At 40.3% G+C, this 22,234-nt stretch overlaps 1 protein-coding gene across 1 annotated transcript in view; it reads right to left on the bottom strand.

The window, feature by feature from the left end:
• The window catches only part of plpp2b (phospholipid phosphatase 2b), a 29,098-nt gene extending 7,163 nt beyond the window's left edge, over positions 1–21,935 (bottom strand). Inside the window, exons 1-5 of the mRNA XM_061825702.1 lie at positions 21,486–21,935; positions 3,920–4,071; positions 3,573–3,835; positions 3,345–3,402; positions 56–232 (exon numbers count right to left, since the gene is read on the bottom strand). Coding sequence (XP_061681686.1) covers positions 56–232; positions 3,345–3,402; positions 3,573–3,835; positions 3,920–4,071; positions 21,486–21,543 — 708 coding nt within the window. The 5' untranslated portion in view covers positions 21,544–21,935. The remainder of the gene's footprint in view (positions 1–55; positions 233–3,344; positions 3,403–3,572; positions 3,836–3,919; positions 4,072–21,485) is intronic.
• Positions 21,936–22,234: the final 299 nt, after the last annotated feature.

The following is a 22,234-nucleotide window of genomic DNA, read 5'->3' as shown; positions in this document are numbered from 1 at the left end:
GTACAACGTGAACGATGGTCGTCCGGCGTAGTCCACGTATGTGTTGCGTACTCACGTTCAACACGGCGATGAGCGCCCCCTGCAGCAGCCCCACCAGGACGTCGCTCCAGTGGTGCTTGTAATCGGAGACCCGCGTGTAGCCCACATAGACGGCGAAGGCCACCAAGAAGAACTGGATGGTGGGCCGCAGGAGCCGAGCCCACTTGGCCACCAGCCGGGCCTGAACGTACAGCTGCGGGCGGCGGGGGAAAGAAGTTGGCATTATTCGACCGATGCCCATTAGCCATTACCGACAGACTATTATTGAAAATTCACCGTGTGGTTTTTAGTCCTGTGATGTCTTTGGTTTGTGGGCCAAGAAGTCTACTGGCAGTGAAAATGGTGGAAAAGTCGTTTATGGCCAGAAAAAGCAACAGCCGTGCAGGTGCTGCACATTTACGATGATGGATAATATAATATTATGTTAACGAAAGGGGTGTCAAACTCGTTTTTGTCACGGGGTCAAATTCTACTCACGGTATGACTGTGAAACGACAGAAAAGTTTAGTCCCTTCATCATCTTATATTGCACAACAAATTGATGCATAACCGTTTTTGAAATCTGGAGTAATAACTTGACCAATTATTGTTGAAGTTACTCTAAAAATGGTTTTGGTACCAAAACAATGTTTGCAATAATAATAATGCTTTTATGTTATATAGCGTATTTTCCGCACTATAAGGTGCACCTAAGTGTCTTTAATTTTCTCAAAAGCCGATGGTGCGCCTTATAAAAGTTTTAAAATAGGCCATTCATTGAATGTGTGCCTTATAGTGCAGAAAATGTGGTAATTTTGAGTGAGGTTAAATGGTCCAGAAAACGCATGGAGTTATTTTCCATTTATTTATTTTTTATTTTATACTATTTTCTTTAAAATTGTGTATTTATTCATTGAAACTTTTGTCTTTTAAATTATTTATTTATTGATTAACATATTTACCATGAATCCATCCATATTTATTTGAATATAAATGTATTCTTTAATGTAGATTGAATAAAATATATCATGCCGGTTATGTATGTTTTTGAAAATATTTTGTTACAACATTTGTGTTTAGATTTTTTTTGCAATTGAGACTTTAAATTTTCATGCATGTTTCTTTTTCATTATAACTTCCAAATGAATTTATTTGGGTTTTTTAATTATTTTTTTCTCTTCATGCAAACTCTCCGTTATTAAATAAATAGTAAAGAGGTCTACGGTACACTGAGCTCTACTCTAAACAAGTGAATAAGTAAGAGTAATAATCATGTGCTGGCCATGTCTGTCTTTTATTTCATTTTTTAAAAACTGCAATATTAACACATTTTGGGAAGCTGGCAGCAGTTCCAGACTTTTAGCAGGGCTGCCGGTGAAGGTGCCAAACTTGGCACCCCACCGCCACACGTCCAACCTCACCATTGATAAAGAACAGTGGACGCTATTATTAGTGATGACTGAAGCTCCGCAAAGCAAGGACAAGGTCTTTGCTGCTTTGCATGGCCTCCAATTACGCTGCCCTGTATCTCTATACTGTACGCGTCTGTCTGTGTCTACGTGTGCGCGTCTATACCTGTCAATGCGTGTGTCTATGTATGCGTTTTTCACTCTGCGTGTGTGTGCGTGTTTATGCGTGAAGGATGAGGCCAAGGCTAATCAAGTGGAACACATCACGTCTCTGCCGGGAAGGAAGCAGGCAGTCCACTGCTGACAACTCGCACATTTTTTCCACCCAACTTATCGCCATGTTGAAAAAAAAAAAAAAGAAAAATAAATAAAGCCCTTATAAGGCTCTTGGGCCTTGATGATTACAAAGTGCGAAGGTCTGCTCCACGCGCCCATCTGGGGACTATTAGGTCTGATCATGTGAAAGGTATCACATTGCGTGCAGATCGCCATTAAACAGACAAATGGCATCAGCATTCATTGCAAGGTTTTGGAGTTTTTCAGATTGAACTTGAAGCGTCTCTGACGTCTTTAAAGAGTGGTAAATGACATACTGTTGTATCTTGAGTTACAAATTTAATTTCCTCTGTGACCATACTCCCAACTCAATTTCCATTTCCAATGAATATTCCTACCTGAAATGCAAATTATCAATCCTCCCCTCACCCCACCCCAGGACAGGGACAGCCAAAGTTGGATGTTTTGGAGACAAGGTTGGAGAGAGGAGACTTCGATGGTTTGGACATGTCCAGAGGCAAGAGAGTGAATATATTGGTGGAAGGGTGCTGAGGATGGAGCTGCCAGGCAAAAGAGCGAGAGGAAGACCAAAGGTTGATGGATGTTTTGAGGGAGGACGTGAGGACAGTGGGTGTTAGAGAAGAAGATCCACGAGATAGGCTTGGATGGAAAAAGATGACACGCTGTGGCGACCCCTAACGGGACAAGCTGAAAGGAAAAGAAAACTGTATTGTAGATTTAAAAAAAAAAAAAAAAAAAAGTACATCGGCCCCTGTTGCGTCCCCCTTCTTTGGTCACTTGACCTGAGCAGTAATGTATCTTAACCTCATACGTACTTTGAATATTGGCTTACAATGCAAAGCAAAACAAAAAACCCCAACAAAATAAATAAATAAATAAATAAATAATCTGCATATCCACAGCTCCTAATGTAAGAAAACTTAAAATGGGGCTTATCACTAAGGCTGGCCAATAAGGCCTTAAAAATATATATATTTTTTCAATTATTAGATTTCTCATTTTTAATGAATTTTTCCTTTTCACTTCACATGCAAATGACAATTACATTTTTGAAAGTTTGATATTCTGAAGATTTGCTTTATACAGTATCTACAGATACCAAACAGTTTTTTTCCACAGAATTAACGTCAATAGTTATTTTTTTTTTCCTCCTCCCTTTGCCCTCCCTGTGACAAGGAGTGTAAAAATGAAGTGCCACCTAAAAACAAAAAAGCTAATTTTTGTCAAAACCGCAATAAAAACAGGAGGCTTAATAAACTAACATTTTAAATATGAATTTACAATCATAAAATTAACCATCAAGCTGTGTAGCTCAGCTGTGGCAATTTGTTCACGGAAGTAGTCTGTGCTTATTACACACTCACCCCCCCAGGTACTTTCAGTAATTTTTAATTTTATTTATGATTTACTAAGCCAAAATTAGTAACAGATTTAAAGCCTTTGAAGCACAAAAAAAAAAGACAGTATTTGTCCGCCTGACTCATTTTAATAAAAAAGTCCCAACGTGGCCTGTGATTTCATTTCGTGGTGATTGATTCAAAAAGCTTCTTCCAAGTTGTAAACACATGAATGCACGTTCTTGAAACAAGAATACTCAAGCATGTCATAAATTGTGCTTACCGCTAAGAAGAGCATGCAGTACATGCCAAAAGATGAGTGACCAGAGTAGAAGGACAACCTGGAGACAAAAGAGTACATTTTTTTGTTAATTATTTTTAGGGTTCGTCAGGACACCAAAATGTCAATTTCCACCAGGATGAAGTCATTGGGCAAAAAAAAAAAAAAAAAAAAAACTCAAAATGTTGACCAGTTTGTTCAAAGAATAAAGAGAAGGTCGAGTGGTCCCACCTGGACTCTGTGACGTCCTGTGGATTGCCCGTGCAGTTGATCGCTTGCACGTAGCCCGTGCACTGCTTGGGCGCACAAACGGTCATGAAGTTGGGCCGAGGCCGGCCGATGGTGAACTTGGCCAGGTCCGTGAGCGACTGGCTGACCGCGGCGCCGAACAGGAAGGTGCCCACCACCTTGTAGAGGGCGGCCACGTACTGGTTGAAGTCAGAATTGGAGTAAATTTTCTTGCTGTACACCAGATAGGCTTCCCCGGATGAGATCTGTGCCAAATAAAGTGTAAACCCGAGTGAGTGTTTTGGCACGAGCAGAAGAGAAAAACAAAAGCATTTCGAGTTAAAACGTACAATGACGACAGTGCAGGAGATGGTGACGGCGGCCAGCATGCTGTGGCTGATCGTGTCGTCTTTGAGCGGGTACTTGATGCTCTCGTCATCGCAGTACACGCCCCTCTGGTAAGGTTTGAAGACGATGGTCATGATAATGAAAGGCAATGCCGCTGTAAAAAAAAAAAAAAAAAATAGCAATAATCAATCATCTAATCATTTTTAAGGAACAAAAACTTTAATTATAATCAAATCATACCGAGAAAAGGTTGCAATTATTCCAATAAAGTTTAAATAGTGTATTATGAGAATAAAATGGAATCCTGGAACTAGTTTTACAGGGAAAAAGTCATGAAAAAAACAAACAAAAACAAAATAAAATACAGTAAAATTTAAGAAAAAAATGGTAGACTTTTTAAAGAAAAAAAAAACAAGTCGAAGTCAATCAACTTTATTGTCAATTCTTTACACAGTACCAATCATACAAAGGTAGTAAATTTTTTCTCACCACCTCATGGTGAAGACATTTCTGACAATGAGTAAACAGCCAAATAAATACACAGCTACAACAAATAGACATATCTTATCACTAACGTAAACAAGGTGCAAAGGAGATGAAGGAAGATTGTGTGCTTCGGGCTTGCGTCACTCACAGTTGTGATGGCTTTGCAGGTTTGGTGTGTGTGTGTGTGTATGTCTCTTGTAGGAAGGGACTGGGGCACCAATGTTCCATCCAGCGTTGTCGACTAAGCGCTGCAAGGCTTTCCTGGTCCCGCCCAACAGTGATGCAGCGAGAAAGGATGCTCGCAATGCTGCCTTGGTAAAATGTGCTAATGGTGGATGTGCCACACTTGCCTGCTTGGGTTTGTAGATGAAACAAAGCCAGGAGGTTGTTCTTTCTCCTCACATGGTCAGAAAGACGAAGACCTTCCTGTAGTGAGTCTTGTCACGCTCGCTGGTTAGACCCACCAGAACTGTGTCGTCTGCACACATCACAATGTGATTGTTGTGCAGTCATATTTGCAAGGTGAAAATCAGGGGAATGAACACGCAACCTTGGGGGACCCCCTCTGCTCAATGTTATGCTGCTTGGCGGGTTATTGGCGACAAGTAGTGCTCGTGACCTTTGATTGTGGAAGTCCAGCAGCCAGTTGCAGAGGGAGGTGCTGAGCCCCCAGTTTAGTGATCATTGAACACTGACACGGAGATTAAGAAACAGCATTGTTGAATCAGTTTTTTTTGGGTGGGTGAAGGTAGGGTGTGTGGGAGGATGATGATAAAGACAGGCATCAGTGCCTCAGGACTGGTTGTTGAAGCACGATGGGGCAGATTTATTCAACAAATGTATGAAGGAAGCGGCGTTGAAATCTGATGGAAAAATAGCTTGACTCGAATGTGTAGACGAGGTCTATGAAGACATCCTTGAGATCTTTTGAGCTGTCCTTCAGCGCACAACCAGGGATTATCTGGACTTGTTCCCTTGTGTGTGATGATAGTGGACTGTCTTATTCACACTGGCGGCAAACAGGAACAGAGTCTAACCATAGGGAGGGGTCATTTGTGGGTGCAAGTTTTGTGCTTTGAAGAAAACTTTTTTAACAACCTGAAAATTTAAGACATTTGTATTTGCCGACCTTACCTACGTCAATGCAATAACGAACACAATTGTTAAAGACCTCTCCGACAGTGCCCACCAAAAATGACAAACTCTTGTAGTGGATCCAGCAGGTGCACCTAATAAAGTGTCTAATAGAAGCATTGGAAACCGCAGTATCACAAGGCATAACGGCCAGACAGGAAATGCCACAGAGCTGCACTACACGCAAGAAAAACAGATCAGCATGCTTACCTTAAGTATTGGATTGCGGTGCCAAAGTGGACCCCTCCCATTCTTTCATGAACCGCTATACAGCTGAGATGATTAAAGTGGGGAAATCCAGGCAGATTGCCTGATTAGAAAGCCACCATGAGCAAAGAAAAATAAATTCTTCAGCTCATGCGGAACGCCACCCTCACATCACTCAAGTTTGATTAAAAAAAAAAAAAAAAAAAAAAAAACCTTCCAATACCACTACACCAACATCCCGTTAAAATATCAGTTAAGTTATAATAATGAGTTATTCCTCAAAAAAAAAATAAAATTTAACAATATTTGATTTAAAAAAGTTCATTACATTTGCATGATGTAACGGCTTTATCAAGTATCAGCACTCTACCAGCGGTGTCAAACTCATTTTTGTCGTAGGCCACATTGTACTTAAGGTTTCCCTCATAGGGCCGTAATGGCTGTGAAACGATAAAAATCTTTAACCGCCTAATCATTTTAACACATGAAATTTATGAACTAGTTTTGGAATCAGAAATCAAGTGTAATGGGTTTTTCCAATTATTGTTGTTTCGTAACACATAAATGCTGGTAATTGCTCAACGGTATCGTTATTTATGATATGACAATTTGTAATTTTGGAACAGATTTGAACAAAAAAAAAAATCATGGAAGTTGATCCACATGATTTGCCTCGGAGGGCCACATAAAATCATGCGGCAGGCCAGATCTGGCCCCGGGCCTTGAGTTTGAGACCTGTGGTCTACTCCAAATTGTAGTACTCTTTCTGGGGAAAAAAGGTGGGTATTGTCATCCTAATATGGAGACATGAAGGAGACTCACTGAAAAGACCAAAATAGTCAAATTTTGCCCAGAAAAAGTTGGAATATGAAAAAAGAGCTACAAATAAAATGTTATTAAAAAAACAAACTAGGAAATAAGTAGTAGTATCAGGAGAATTTAATGATTGTTTTAAATATTTTACAATAGTTGTATTTTTGTAATCTTCCTGAAAGGTGCAATATTAAAGAAAAAAACTAATCACATAGATAAAGTTGTATTTTTCCACAATAAAAAAAGTTTAACTACAACATCCATACAGTCCGTGTCTGTGTTGTCTCGTTTCCAAGGTGACGAGTACTGACATTTGATTAGGAACATAGCAACAAGCAGCATGATTGCCCCTCAGACACGTTCAAGACCAAAAGAGCGGAAAGCAAGCTATGAGTAACAAACAATCAGCCTTTATATGATAAAATCACTGAGCAACCTTGGAGGGATGCACTTTAACCCAAAAAAGCAGACAACTCACAGACAGTTACAAGTTGTACCTTGATGTATCCCGTTTTTACTCGTCCGCCCTCCATCACACAATCGCTCAGCCCGATTTCAGTCTTGAAAATGGAGATATTCCTTTTACTGTATCGTTATTAAGAAAATAACCTCAATATAGCTTTGTTTGGATTTAGACTAGTGATGTCCCCGTTGAAAACCATGTTAATAGATTTAGGATTTTTTCCTTTTGACATTCTTAAAAAAGGTCATACACCCGGGAGGAAGCTAAGATTAAAAGATATGCTGAACTTTAACTTTGGTGATGCGCCTAAAAGGAAATGGGAAACATTACTGTTAGGAAACTGAGTCACCTTGTTAATAATCATTACTGAAAGCAATGAAACTTGTTTCAAGACAACGCAGTGACAAATGTGGAAAGCAACTTCCCGCCTCTCACTGCATTCTGCTCGTCTCCCATAATATTGTTGACAAACTGCCATACCCATATTCCATTGAGGAATCAGGAAACGTACACACGTATTGCTTCCCTACGCGGAAAATGCTTATCATCCGCTGTTGCTGACGGCATTTTAAATAGGTTCCAAAACAACATTTGTGAAGTTTCTTTTTATTATGTCATATGCAACCAGCCAGAGCATTTAAACCCACTCACCATGCAAATCTTAATGCAAATTCACTTCAGAGAAATGGTATACATACACTGTTTTTAAACATTTCATCCTCAAATGCTAATTATAAAAACAGTGGGACATCACCTTGTGGTGGGAAGAAAAGGTATGTGAACCCACTGGAATGTACGAACCATCTGCATAAATTGCTCATAAAATAAATTTATGTTGTGCTTCACAACAATAGTACTGTCGCCAAAATGTGAAAAAGCCTAAACCGCAAATTATTCCCTTCTTTCTATTTTCTCACACGTCGCCTTTCAGCTCACGTTCCCCGTCCCGCGATCGACGCATTGAGCACCCCTGGACTAAAGGGACATTTTATAAAACAAAGATATTAATTTGAAGAAATAGACATTGGATTTAGTAAAAACCGCATCAAAGCTTGGAAGTACTGAAAGGAATAATGCAAATCCCAGAAGCAAAACCAAGAAATAAAACTTTTGAATAATATTAGGTCATTTGCCTTCGATAAATAAAGTGTGGAATTATTTGGAAATCCAATTTTTGTGAAAAACTAAATTTGAGGTTTTATTTCATTTCAAGGCCAAATTACCCAGCCCTACTTTAGGCACGAGATGATTACGAATGGCCGGCGCACATCCACCACGTCCACCAGCCGCCTCCTTTTTCTGGACACGTTGGCATTTGTGCGGCCAGCTTCTAATTTCTTGCACAAAATATACAACCTGGAAGCGACATTTTGTCTGCAGGTAAGCCTGAAAGGGATTTAACGCTGTAGCTTTTGGAAGGATGCAGCCCCCTCTCTGCATCCTCTGCTGCATTTCTTGTAAACAACGTAAATTGGGAGGTGGGGGCAGGGCATCATAAAATGATACCAGAGCTTGCATGCTTGTGCGTCCAACTATATTTTATGTCCACCGCCTTCCAAATATGACTTCAGATATTTCCAGACTGCTGACTCGGGAACTGGCTGTGTCAAAACATGACATCAGCCAACACTAATGTGGAGGAGTTTTTGCCTTTAAACTTAACACTTTTAACACATAATTTATTAAAAAGGTACATATGAGTAAGTTGGCCAAATTATGTTTGCTTGTTTAAAAAAAAAAAAAAAAAAAAAAAAGCATTGTAAATGTCACTTCAATTTCGTGAATGAATTACAACAACACCTAAAAGTACTTGTAATGTGTTGGTAAACTTATGTGTTTTCTGTTAAATGCGTTGCAAAACATCTTGAACCTCAGTAGAGTGGACAGCTTTTTAAAACCCGCTTTCTTCAAAATGCATTAGGTTTGATGTTAACCCATTCGTGGGCAACGTCCCATTTTTGGGACATCACGATTTTCACGCATTATATCCTTCAGTATATCAAAATATTTAAGTGTCTTAATCTGAAGCCACAATTTGTTATCTAAGAAAACCCAAATACCCTCTGGCGGCCAGCGTCCCATTTTTGGGACGAGATTATAAACTAGTAAAGTTATCATATAACCCAAACCATAAACAAAAAAGAAGTGTTATTTCCTTGATTGTGGCCTGTTAGGACGCTTTTAACTCAATAAGGAAAAAAATTGCCACCCTGCCCATGAATGGGTTAAAGTTATGCATCAGCCGCTAGTACAGTGCCCATCCGTTTTTTTTATATACCGTAATATCCGGCCTATAAACCGTGACGTTTTTCACACGCTTTCAACCCTGCGGTTTATACGATGATGCGGCTAATTTGTGCATTTTTTTCTAACGGCCGCAAGGGGGCACTCGATCGGAAAAGGTAAGAGTGAGACTGGTGGAATATATGTGCCGAGGAAGTGACTTTTACCGGTCCGCCCCTGTTAGCGCTGTGCTAGCGTTAGTGTGTTACTGTTGTGTCTTAGTGATTTTTACCGGTATGTTTTTCTTTTTTTTTTTTTTTTTTTAAACTGGCCCTGTTAGCGCGGCGCTACCGTTAGCATTAGCACGGCGGCACTATCGTTAAACTCTGTGTTGTCTTTCTTTGTAAATATCTTGTGTTTCAATGTGGGCACTTGCGGCTTTTACATATCTGCAGAGTATAAAGTAAGTAAGTTTCTTTCGGCTTGTCTCGTTAGGGCAGTGATTTCCAACCTTTATAGAGCCAAGGCACATATTTTACAATTGAAAACTCCCACGGCACACCAACAAAAGTAAATGTCACCAAAAATGTATCGATTAATTACTGTATGAAGGATTTTTTTGTTCTGTCTGTCATTGTGCCTCACTGGCATAAATAGATGAATAAAGATACATTATTTCTTGGAAATAAATGTGTTTATTAGCAATTACAGTACATAAAATTGGATAACTTCCCACGGCAAACTAATGCACCCTGGTACATTGTTTGGGAATCACTGCGTTAGGTGTCGCCACAGTGTAACATCTCAGATGAACGCTCATATCTGTCTGGCACAGTTTTTACACCACATGCCCTTCCTGACACAACACCTCTTTGGGGAGAAGAGGCTCCATTGAGATACAAACTCACGATCCCTGGTTTACCAAACTAATGCTCTAACCACTGAGCTATGGGGCCTCAGCGTTTGTATGTACTAAATGGACTCGCTCTGTAGGCCGGGAATTACGGTATATAAATGTGTCTTGATGACTAAATCTGTTACTGCAGTCACCGAAATATATGAAGGCTGCTTTCTTTCATGACTGGATCAGTCACGACTGTGGACACTTAGTCAAAGGTTTTCCGTTATGTGCACAATTGCTGTCAAAGTTGTGAATCAGTCACTACAGTCGACTGAAGGATGTTCCAGTGATTATTACAGTGGTGCCACAACAGATTCATGGTAGTGGTAAACCCAGCGTGAACAATGTGGATTCAAACGTCAACGGAATGCTTTTGCTGGTCTAAGGGGGAAAATAATCTTACGTGACATCCCGATTGTGTACTCAAAGAAACTGCTAAAAAAACATGCAGAAATGCACAAAGCAGAGGCTGGTCAAAAATAGACATCTGTAGACAAACTGGGCCTCTGAGAGACCACGAGACAAGCCCGCAAGACTGAGAGACACCACTTAAAAAGCGAGTCCTCGGTCTCATTGGGGCTTAACTCAGATGTCTCGCTGACAGCGTGGATTGACTTTATTTAGGATGGAAAAGGGAAAACCGTCACTCTGGATCGGACGCACGGTTTCTACGGGCTGGCCGTCTGGAACGTGGCCAATTTAATCTCGTGCAAATTGTAGTGCCTGCTAGAAGGCAGAGGATGGTAGTATATCACGAGAAATACAGTAAGCAGTATTACGAGAAAACCTCTTTTTACCCCCCTTCTAAAAAAAAAAAAAAAACATTACAAGATTAATATTGCTATAAAACATTTCAAAAGAAAAAAAAAACAAATTACTAGAATACCGTTGGAATATTACAAGAAATAGACGAGAACAAAGGTGAGTTTTCAGGGTGCGGGAGAATAATTGAAATAAACTTTACAAGAATAAAGTCTTTTTTTTTAAAAAAAAAAAACAATATTAAGTGAATGAAATATTTTGGGAGTAAGTACACTGCAAAACTAAAGTCACTTTAATTAACATGAACAGGATTGTATTTAAAACAGTTCCATAAATAAATACATTTTCACGCAAATGTAATTTGAATCTCTGGATGCCGTGACAAGCAGAAAAGCAAAAGACTTGCCCCTCTCATTAACATCCTGCCCTGTTTTTAGTCCATTGACTCTTCACCAGCCATCCGTCCATCCGCCTGCCTGTTATTGTCTTGTGTGGAGCATCCTCCCACACACTTCTCGCGCTCATGTAAATATAGAGCGTGCCCCATTTAGAACGCACATGTGCAATTACACCGTCCCTTGGGGAACCGCATTGGCACTTCGCAGTCTGGATGTTTATTCCAACTTCCATCTGGACGGCACTGCTATGCGCCTCGCACCTACTTGCCCGACCTGCTGCACTTGCACAACCGTACCGAGGACGTCTATTCTCCTTCTCTTTTTTTCTTGGACAAACCCAGCTGTTGTTTTCATTGGTTTCTTTCTTACGCATATTTTCAAGGCCTGTCGAGAGAGAGAGAAAGGTGTTGCTTCAAGATCACGCGTGTGAGAGCGCTCTTTGCGCCAATTCTCATATTCCTGTCTCTTGGCAGCGTCAAGGTCACATGCGGATTCCACGCGGAATTTGCTAGGCTCATAACAAAGTAAAAACAATCTCTTTTTTTGGGTCGGTGGTTTAGCAAAGACTTGCTTGCGTTGTCAAAATGATTCCCGTTCACACAGAAGTGAACAATGTGCATGGCACGCCAGTCACTTTACAAAATAAAACTCACGTGCGCAAACTAAAGTGTCAAGTACACACCAATGGCCTTTCTGTGACTTTAGTGGAGGATTAGCCGGTGGTGGGTTCACCGAGACGCATTTGCAGTCTGGATGTGGATGGGTAGACATTTGCTTTGGTGGGAGTTTTTAATGAACTGATTGAAGTAATTGCAAATTTTTTTAAAAAAGTCATACAAAAACTAACGAGAACCGCTGAACTTTATTTGGAAATAGCCCAAGGCACTTTTAATAGAGGCAGGTGAGTGTTGACTCCCATGTAACTTTTTGTCAAATCTAAACAGAGCCAGATTCAAGTTGTTAGAAGGCGTGCACACTTGTGCAAGATTACTATCTTAGTTGTTTCTTTTACTTACCCTTTCAAAACGTAAAAGTAAGAAAGTAGCACAGGGTATTTTGACGAGCTGCGATAGACCGACAATAAAACAGCAGCCTCCTTGCACTACCTTTTACGGTAAAATGAGTTTCAAATTATCACTGGGGATCAAAAATTTGGGTATATTTCAGATTTATACTATTAATAGAGGTGGGAAAAAAAATAGCGGTGGAGGTGGCAAGCATGCGCTAGCTCCGGTCATCATGATAGCAAAAGCAGAATTTAAGTGTGACAAGTGGACGTTAAGTGTGATGTCATTCTTTATCTTTTGTACATTTTCCTTGAGGAATGTCAGAACTCTTACAGGCATCTGAAAACTATTATAAATTGTAAAAAAAACAAAACTATGAGTATTAAGGGTTTTTTTTGCTACGATAGTTGCCTTTCTCAGGTCTGAATCAGTTCACAACCAATGTCCAAGTCGGTTTTGGTGTTTGCATCGTAGACATTCCAAGCATACCATAAAGAGTCACATAAAACCACGTTTTGTCTCTCTGGTCAATTGGGAGAACGTTTGGGAGTGATAAGCCAATAAAGCAGCACAAGCAAACATAAAATGAGGCAAAATTGATGCTAACTGCTAACATACTAAACCAAAGATGCATCCATTATTGATTGAATCCATTTACGGTACAGATCATTAGATTTTTGAGTGTTGTGGGAGTATATCAAAATAGATATATAATCAAATGTTTGGGTCTTTGGAGTGTCTGCCCAATGTGAAATGAAACCAAGTACATGTACATTACAAAAATGTGCACGTTCTGAATTTCCACCCCACTGTTCCACAGGAGCGGTACCAAGTTACATAATAATTGCCCCCAACAATGAATTTCTCAACCCATGACTTGGCAGCAAGGCTGGGCAAAGATCCAGAATCCCTTTTGAGAAAGAGCCAAGCTATATCAAAGCCAAATGGTAAAATGAGATTTGTTGATTAGTAATTAATGTTGTTTACATAGTAGCACTTCTCATAGACGGGGCTCAAACATTGTAAATTAACAAGAGAACTGAATCAAAACAAGTTCTTATGGCACACCTCGCTAAACAAATATGTTAACTGTTTTTTCTAAATGTCCACAGAAGAGGAATTAGGAGAATTAGCGTTAGCTTCTGATAAACAGCACATAAAGGCTGGGTTGCACGTGACGTCACGCTTGTTCATCCAGGTACTTGACCTCCATTGTTGCAGACAAGCAGTCAGCTGTCCATCGTCATCATGCCAGATTTTTGTTGAGTCTACAGATGTGGAAATCGCAAAAACAGAGACATTGGGAAGCCATTTTTCCGTGTTCCAAAGATTATACTGCATGAAGGAGAAGATACAATGGAGTTATCGAAAAAACGGCAATAAACGTGGCTTGCAAATATACGACGTGCAGATCTGAACGAAGCTCGAGTCCACAAGGCAATTGGTTTTTTGAAAGTCTCTTCTGATCATTTTGTAAACGCCGGGTAAGCGTGTGTATTTCTATTGTCCGGATATTCTACTTCACGGAAGTCTTTCAGATCATTTGAAAGTAGGTCGTTGTGGAGAGTATATGGATCGATATCTTCACAGAGTTTGATCTTCTGTACATATCTAGCTTTGGTGACATCGTCGAGTGAATTAAAGTACGCAAAAAATATCTGCCCCTCGCCGCTTACACAAGTGTCTGTGGACGTTACGTGATGTCGTCTGCAACGCCTAGCTTGTCTGTAGAAATGGCGGCGATTATCACGTGACTGCAACCCAAGCATTGCTTGATGAATGACTTTGTCTACGTGCGGAGGTGGGATATTTGCGTTTGCGAGGGCTGGCTGACTTTCGAGAAAAAGGGACACTGATCAAAAATGAGAAGATGGGACGGTACTTGATAAAACTGTTTCGTACGTATTGCATAAGACAACACAGCCGTATGGACCACACATTTCAATCATGCAATGAATTTATTATATACAAATCTCTATTGAATTATTAACTTGCCATTCTAACTTTGCAGTACAAGACTAGTACTAAGTAACAAGCTTAGGCATTAAATGACGGAAACCTGAAGCACTGGCTTCATTCATATCTACCGTGCCGATTAAACAGTTTCATCGTGGAAAATACAACACCAAGGGAGTGAAAACGCATGGACATGATCCCGTCTTGCAAGCGCTCCTTGAAACATTTGCCGTACTGTAAGGGAAACAAGCAATATGACCTTCTCCCATGTTTGTACTCTGAGACGACGCTTGTTTGACAAAACAGTCAAAAAGTTACACCAGTAAAAACATTTTTTTTTTTTTTTTAAACGAGAATACTTTTGACCACACCTACTGTGCACTTTACAACAAAAGAACCTGTGCAGTGAGAGCATTCATTGCTCAAGGTTTGGAAAATGTGTGTTTTGATAACTATATGAAAACACGACCAAAGGTTGTTGCACTTTTCAGCCATGTTTTAATTCCCAAACTTCGTACTTAAGTGGAACAGTTGGATTAAGCACGGATCGATTGGCAATATCTGGGGGGCTGGTATGACCAATCGACCCATGCTGAACCCAAATGTTGCACGTTTTGGTTTTAATTAGTTATATATACACACGTTACATTACTGTAGTCACATGTGTAGAATTAGTTAAGGAAAAGGGGCAGTGTGCCATGTGAAAGTTATTTTAAAGAACCACTTAATGCTCCCAAAAAATTGAATATCCTGCAAATTGCAGTTTTTGTTGATGAGCAAAATACAGATTGTTTTAATCCAAATGATTACATTTTAGGTGTGTGCTATAATTCTTGACCCTCGGAGTATTTTGACGAAAGCACATCACAGGCAGTTAAGACAATCTGGAAAAAAACCTGCAAAAAAAAAAAAAATGCATGGTATAGGTCTCATTTAAGTTATGTAACTATGTCATCCTCCGTCTGTCTCTCTAGCCCTTCTACTTTTTTGGCTTCTTTCTGCCCGTTCATTAAGGCATGCATGCAGTAAGAAAAGCACGGGCAAACATTTCAAAGACAACAAGGAGCAACAAAACAACCCGCCGTCCCTTCTTCTCTGACAGTCTCAGCCCTAGCCGGCCTGACTCAAGCGGAAGGTATTTGCTGAGCCTTCACTGCTGGCCTCTGGAATTCTAATTCAGCGGAGGAACGCCCAACTTCAACAGTCACACTAAATCCTGCCGCTGCCGATTCTTTTATTTTTAATCCCCACTGCTTCGCTGAGACCGTCATTCACGCATGCTTAGCCGCGTGAGGAGATGGACGCGGTGGTGACGGGGTCGTCCGAGGGCTGCCAGTCAATGAGTCTGGGTTTGAAAAAGCGTTTGGAGTCAGGGGGATAGAATGAAAGAAGCGGCCCACACAGGTTTAAACCCCAAAACCATAAAGGTCCACAGAAGGATTTAAGTCAGCAAATATGAATGTGAATGAATTCAAAGAGCCGCAAGATCCGCACACATACTTGTGTGGCCTCGTGAAACCATGAACATGTGAAAAGTGTGTGTTTGTCTAAGCTGGCAACGCTGCCATAATCTTGACTATATTATGCGTCACCGGCAGAGGTGGTTAGCAACACGCTCTATTCGCTATATGTCTGTGTAGAATTAGACTGAAATTCCATTATGTTTCCTCTTTTAAGAACGTGGTACTTGCCGAGTAGTACATTAATAGTAGCACCGCACTGAGTAGTTTGCCTCAGTGTTGTGGATTGGGCCAATGGTGTGTTAAAACCACAATAAAGCACTCCACACTAAACTGCCATCCGCCCTGAGTGTTATTGAGCAATCACTACAACTATATAACTAGACAACTTAATTTCCATATCGACTGAAGAGTGTGTACTTGAGCTCAGTCGACATATTTGTTGACTTTCGAGGCGCAAACCAGCACTGTGGGCTACCCGGGCAGTCTGTACTCCACGGCACAACGTTGTGTACTTTTGCATGGCAATCCCATTTAAAGGCTTTATACTTCCTAGCCAAACGACGGATGCGCTATGGGAAACATAACCGTGAGAAAAAAGATGTTGTTTGGGTCTCAGAGGAAGATGCGCGTTCTGTTTCCATGATGGTGCCTTCCTAAGGAAAAATTGCTCCCACAGAAACGACTCCCTGAGAACGTCACGACAGCCGTCTTCCCAACGTGCCAGTCTTCCAGTAAAAGCTACAGCACCACCCAAAAATAAAATGAGAATAATGTGCGGAAATGTTGGTGTTTTTATGCTGAAGGGCTTCTGGAAAAGAAACAATGAAATTAAAAAAAAAAAAAATGAAAAAAAGGGAATTTTGTATTAGACAGACACCCTTCATGGTGTTTATATTTCAGCACTCAAAACAACAGATGTGCAACTCCCTTCGTGTGTAATCATTCGGAATGTGGGTGTGCGTCCTTTGTGAGCAAAGGTACATCTACTGACGACTGTGCCCTGGGAGAGGTAAGCCCGGAGGTTTCTTGTTGCAGCCATTGCACACTCACTTTATTCCTCCTCAGTGTACACACGCGTGCATACTTCACAACCTTTACACGTTAAACTACACAGTTTGGTTTGTGCGAGTTGAAACAATTTACACTAAATTTAGTGGTTCTCAAACTTTGGACACCAAGTACTACGTTAATAAAAATACTCCGCTTTCGTAGTACTACCAAAAACTGTTCACAGGATTTAATGCAAATGTAGTCTAACTGAAAACTACAAATATAAACTGTTTTTGAAAAGTATTTTTTTAAAGTATTGTACTTAATAAAAAGAAAAACTTTAAACAACTTTTGATTTATTTCAGATTTAAGCCATACCTGCCTGATTGACTGTCTGCAGTGTAAGAAAATGTTTCAATTCTGGCCTTACTGTCAGGGAAAATAATACTGTACAAATGTCAAATGTTACATACTATATAGTTGGCATTGGATGAATCATCCCAATCCTATTTATTTAAATGGTAACCACCACACTTTACCTTTCATTGCTTATTTAATATGAAAGTAAATATCTGCCACCAGGATTTGAATTTGAAATGCTGCAGAAAACAGGATTTGAATTTGAAATGTAAAGTGATCACATTTTCAATAGTTGTATTTCAGTGTGACTTTTAAATGTTAACAATTCAACTGGCTACAATTTGCAGGCTGAAATTCAGCGTCTGTGCCACCAGGCACAATGAACGCAACAGCCAGCCAATCCAGTTACGCTTTCTCACGTGGCTAAGAAAGCGTAACTGCGAATGAGTGAGTGTTTGGTTCTGACCTGAAGTAACGCTGCCTGGTGGCACAGGCGGTGAATTTTAGACAGCGAATTGGAGCCAGTTGGATTGTGAACATTGAAAAGTTACACTGAAATACAACCATTGAAAATGTGATCACTGTACAATTCAAATTCAAATCCTGGTGGCACTTTATTTACTTCTGTAATTTAATGATGGCTGCACCTCAAACATTACATCTTTAGACCACATTTATTTATGTTGTTTGGGCAGATGCAGGTTTGCATCACACCAGTTGGTCTATTTAGATGACAAGTATTGCCACCATCCCCAGAAACATTTTTACAAACTTTCCCTTCATGACAATATTAAAAAAAAAAAAAAAAAAAAAAATAAGGAAGGAACCAAGCCCAAAAACACTTTTCCCCTGCTTATTAAAAAAAATTGGGGGGTTTAAACATACATACATATTTGTGCTATTATAATGACAGTCAATTATCCACAGAGTTTCATTCATTGCGGTTCAGCCTGATCCCTTTCACACATGAATAGCGGCTTCCACTGTAATGCAAAGATGTATTCCTGCATGCATATCATACAGTAGACAAGTACTGGCTCATCCAACCATCCATTAATTTTCTTACCGGCTTATCCTCACGAGGGTTGCAAGGCAAGTACTGGCTCATTTGCATGAAACAGGACGGTTACCCCCAAAAGCGGCGACTCTGATCAGTGCTGTTTTGAGAAAGGTTCTTTTACCAAAGCGTGCATTTTATTAAGATAATTCAATTTAATAATTTTATGCAAATATATAGTGGCAACTCCCAAACTTAGAAGGAATAAAACCAAAAACCATTTCATATAATTTGAAACCCATTTTACATTACCCTCAAAAGAAAATGACTTGCAGATTACATGTAGCAGATACTCTAAGGAACTTCCAACGACCCAGCCTAAACTGAGCTCCTCCCCAACATGGAAAGCTTTTTGCTCAGTTGAGATGTTTCACTTCAACATATTTCCTTGACATGATTTATTGTATTACTTTCCCATTTAGCGGGATCTTAGGCCATTTCAGAACGAGTACCAAAACTTGGAATAAACAAAATTTAAATTAATAAGAGAGTAGACAGCAAATCAACACAGGACTTCAGTATTAATGGGGAAAGTAAAACAGACAGCAACATTGTATTCAAAGAAAAAGAGCTACATGAGACACTGAATGAGTAGACATTCATTCAGTAGTGAGGCTGTTTGACAAGGGCAGGTCCAAGTATGAAATACACAAAAGGAATCACTCCCAGATTAGAAGTGCTGCTTTTCCCACACTTTAATTCCCTTCGCAAAGCAGAATGTGGAAAAATGGAGTATTTAATGTTCCAAAAATTACATTCCAGGGATATGGAAATCACTTACATGCAAACAAAACTATTAACCCAACCGGAAAAGTATTTTGTGCTTATATGAGCCGACGGTCAGCATAATTACACCTCTGTCAAGTCATTACTGCACAGCCTCGTCCTGCTCACTTAAGCTTTCTTATGTGGTGTGTGTGTCTGCGTGTGTGTGTGTGTGTGTGTGTGTGTGTGTGTGTGTGGTGGGGGACACGAAGGGTGAGATGCATCTGAGACCTGGATGACCGGATGTGGCAACAGACCGACAGATGGAGGATATTTACGTAGCACAAAGCCATGGTGAGAGCCAAGCTAAACCCGCAGGACACTTCAAGAGCTAAATCCCACCATCAATTTTCTAGAGCGCTTGTTTTCATGAAGGTGGGAATAAACCGGGGCCTATCACAGCTGACGTCAGACCTTTGGACCAGAGGTGGTGTACCCTGGACTGGTCGACAATCAATCACAGAGCACGTATTGATAAACAAGCATTCGCCAGTGGACAATGTAGACTGTTAAAATAAACTAACATGCATTTTTTTTTTTTGAGAATGTGGCAGGAGGCCGGAGTACCCGGACAAAACGCAGACAAGCACGGAAGGAACAAACTCCACAGAGATTTGAATGCAGAACAGCTTGACTCTGTGGCGGACTTGATAACCATTAGTACACCGTGTTACCAGTAAATTTCCAAACGCAATGTTTTCAGAATTTACTTTAGTTTTTTCAAGACTTCTCACTCCGATTATTAAATGGTAAAACACAAACAATTAGGTTTATTTATTCACTCGTTTAAAATAAGACTGGTTTTTAAAGGACATTTGCATGTGAATGTGACATCTTAAATCTATCGACAGGTTGATGTAATATTTTGAGTATAAAACAGAACAAAATAAGGGTAAGAAAAATAAATACATGTACAATACAATGACACAGATCATTTGGGGGCACGAGAATTTCTTTGTGGAAAGTCCTAGAGCCTGAAATGTCAACGACTACAACAATTATGTAGTCAACTGTATGTATTTGTCACTTACAGGAGATTCACCGTGGATGCTTAGTACAACACGGTTAAAAACCCATTCGTGGGCAGCGTCCCATTTTTGGGACATCATGATTTTCACGCATTGTATCCTTCAGTATATCAAAACATTTAAGTGTTTTAATCTTAAACCATAATTTGGTATCAGGAGAGGATAACTCATCGGTCAAAGTTAACACGGAGTTATTTCCCTTTCCTTCCTGACCCAACATGGCTGCCTCAAGTACACATGGAGCATTTTCCAAGAGAAGAAAGGGAGAAAGTTCTGTATGCAACCAAGTATGTCTTCAAAATGCTAATCCATCAGTATTATTCATGCGTAAGTGTCGTTCTCGAATAAGAATTCCTTAATGAACATATCTCTAGTATGTACCACTTCACAGAACTGACAAGATACCCGTACCAGTTTTGGGACGCTGCCCGCAAGAGGGTACATCTTTTTTGCCCTTTGTTTATGCGTTAAACGAAAAAGAAGTGTTATTTCCTTGGTTGTGGCCTGTTAGGAGACTTTTATCCCAATAAGGCAAAAATTGCCACCCTGCCCATGAATAGGTTTTAATAAAACACTTTTTTACTCCAGGCGGTCAAATACAGGGGTTCTCAAACGTTTTGGATTCATGGACATTTTTCCAAGGATCACCCCATAGCCCTAACAGCAACAAAATATACTCCCATGTACATTCATAAATACCATTGGTAAATATATATATTGTTAAATTTCAAGCTAACTATTGATAACGTTATGAGAAAGGAATATTTACCCATTGCTGCTAGGTGACACTTTGAACACAGTGGAGGTAACTTACAAAACAACGGTTACTGTTGACACTTTTTCAAGCAAGTAATAATAATTGTTTTTTTTTTTTTTTAAAAAAGCACAGTTAATTCCTGTGAACCTTTGACGCGTGAGTCAAGGAGAAAGAAGCTGACGATGTATTGATTCCCAATTGTTTTTCCAAAACTTTTAAGCTGAAATATGTGTTTCCAAACAGAAAATGAGGTCACGTTGTGCCACCTGGACACGGCTCGATGTCAAATTTATGGAATACACCAAAATCATAAAACTTTTAATTGACTCAAGCATAACATAGGAAAGAGTCATTTGTTTGCTAGTATTGCGTTTTGCGGTTTTAATGGTACATAATTTACGACAAATTACTTGGTGGACCCACAAATTACGTTCCCAGGGATTTTTTTTTTTTTTTTAAATCTAGGTACTTATTCGCACAACATAGATACAAACGCAGTCGTGGACATTTTGACACTGGACGCCGAACATTCCGAGTTGAATTCTTGGCAAATAAAAATAGAATATCACATTTCCATAAACAAACAGTCCTGCTTCCTGCTCTGTGCACGCCAGAGGAGGAGAATGGGGGGAATCTTTTGGCAAAAGTAGATCACAAAGGAAGAACGGTCGACTAGAAATAGCAAGGGAGGGACAAAAGCCGACCACCATCCTGTGCGTGTGTGTGATAATGACACAAACATTCCAAAATTACTGTCACAAATACTCGTAGTCAAGGAAGACTTTGAGGCAGACTCACCGACGAGTACGCACAGCACGTCCATGAGCACGTACAGCTTCTTCTTCACGCTCTTCATGTTGCTTCGCCGTCGTTTCGACTTCACTTTCGGAGCGTGGGCATTCAAAAGCAACCTCAAACTGTACCCGTAAACACCTCCATTGTGCTTGACTTTGCTACATAACAACGACAACAACAAGCAAAAAAATGCAACCTGCACTACGGGTTCTTTTTCCGGGCAAGCCTCGCGTCTACCTGTGCGCGTGCACAAACGCAAGTGCTCGGACTTGTCAAAAAAGTGTGAAAGATGTCGTAAAAAAAAAAAAAAAAAATAGGACGTGTAAATATGGTACACAGTCCGGTTTGCGTTCTGGAATAGGAGACAGGAGAGCCCGAACGGGGCATCCAAACGTTGTTCGAGTTCAAGCAGTTGTGGGAAAGACGGAGCCGAGCGACACGACACGGTGACACTTTGGGCGCCTCCCACCGTGTCCTCCATTCTTGATCCTGACTTTCCCCTCCCATTTTCCTTTCCTGTCTTCCCGGAGTAGTAGGGAGGGAGGGGGTCGCTAAAATGAAAATAATCACGATTAAAATAAAAAGACATATTGACATATAGGTGAAACGGTGGAGCAACGTGTTGGCCTCGCAGTTCTGAGGGCCGGGGTTCGAATCCCGGTCCCGCAGTGTGGAGTTTTCATGTTCTCCCCGTGCCTACGTGGGTCATCTCCAGGGACTCTGGTTTTCTCCCACATCCCCCAAAACATGCA

This window comes from Syngnathoides biaculeatus, chromosome 7, assembly GCF_019802595.1.
Source record: "Syngnathoides biaculeatus isolate LvHL_M chromosome 7, ASM1980259v1, whole genome shotgun sequence".
In the NCBI taxonomy this organism is placed as follows: Eukaryota; Metazoa; Chordata; class Actinopteri; order Syngnathiformes; family Syngnathidae; genus Syngnathoides; species Syngnathoides biaculeatus.
This window is presented reverse-complemented; position numbering and strand designations above follow the sequence as displayed.